At 26.8% G+C, this 1,019-nt stretch overlaps 1 protein-coding gene across 1 annotated transcript; it reads right to left on the bottom strand. All coding sequences in view use genetic code 6, as the record gives it.

Annotated features, from left to right (window-relative positions):
- Positions 1–442: 442 nt before the first annotated feature.
- On the bottom strand, positions 443–982 carry TTHERM_02607240 (transmembrane protein, putative; the record flags this gene model as incomplete). Its single annotated transcript, XM_001028225.4, has 1 exon — positions 443–982. The coding sequence occupies one exon, from the start codon at positions 980–982 to the stop codon at positions 443–445; it is 540 nt and encodes a 179-aa protein (XP_001028225.4).
- Between the last annotated feature and the right edge of the window lie 37 nt (positions 983–1,019).

The raw sequence follows: 1,019 nt of genomic DNA, 5'->3' as shown, positions 1-1,019 counted from the left end.
TTTAATATTATAAAGAGTTATATTTATAGAGTTACAGCTGTTTTCTATGTGATTATTGCTAAATTAAAGTTAAGGAATTCCAGGGTAATCTTAGAAAGTAATGTTTCTATAAAATGTGTTAATGAAAGTATCCGTATAATCTATAAACTGCAGCTTATTTGGCAAAAAATTAATTGAGTTATTTTCCATGATTGTTGATGAGTCACCTATTTATTAAAATAAAATAAAATTTAGAATAAAATATTTAAAAATAAAAGTATTTATTTATTTATAAATTAATTTAATGAGTTGAATACAATATTTAACACAAATAAGCTACTTAAATTAACCAAAATTCTTTTCCCATTGATTTCGCATTAAGAATCCAACCCAAGTATACCTAATGTTGATAAGTCAAATAGCTAAGAGCACAAAGACTATGGTGTATTTGATATGATATTCATCAATGGAGATCCGAAATCAATACTAAGCTATGGAGATGTAGCATTTAATTTTGCATCAATGACGGCAATATTTTCATAGCTGCATTAATAAAATATATTCCTTTAATCATTTTAGTTTTTGCAAAGGCATCTATTACTTAAAACATCTATTTATCTTGTTTCATTATAGCAAGTCTAACATTATTCATTTTAAATTTATGACTAATCACATTGCTTACAGTTGGCATAGCAGGGATTGCATTATAGGCTCCAATAATTCTAGCATGAATCGCATGTGAGACTAGTTAAATTACTTTAAAACCCATTTGGACAAAGGCTAACACAATTTTTGTTGTAGAGAAAGTAGTTAGAATAACAACTTAAGCAATTATTTGAGTCCTTTCCATCACAACTTGCACAAGTATTATCACATGCCTAACATTGCATTAATAACTAATTTTAAAATTAGTTTTGATTACAGGATTTTACACATTGTTTTGCAGTTTACTAATAGTATAATCCAGAGATACAAGATAAACAACTATTTGAATTTGGGCCATCACAAGTTTTACAGGTTGGATCACAAATACATGATTT

The sequence above is a fragment of the Tetrahymena thermophila genome, assembly GCF_000189635.1.
Source record: "Tetrahymena thermophila SB210 genomic scaffold scf_8254864, whole genome shotgun sequence".
Lineage (NCBI taxonomy): Eukaryota > Ciliophora > Oligohymenophorea > Hymenostomatida > Tetrahymenidae > Tetrahymena > Tetrahymena thermophila.
This window is presented reverse-complemented; position numbering and strand designations above follow the sequence as displayed.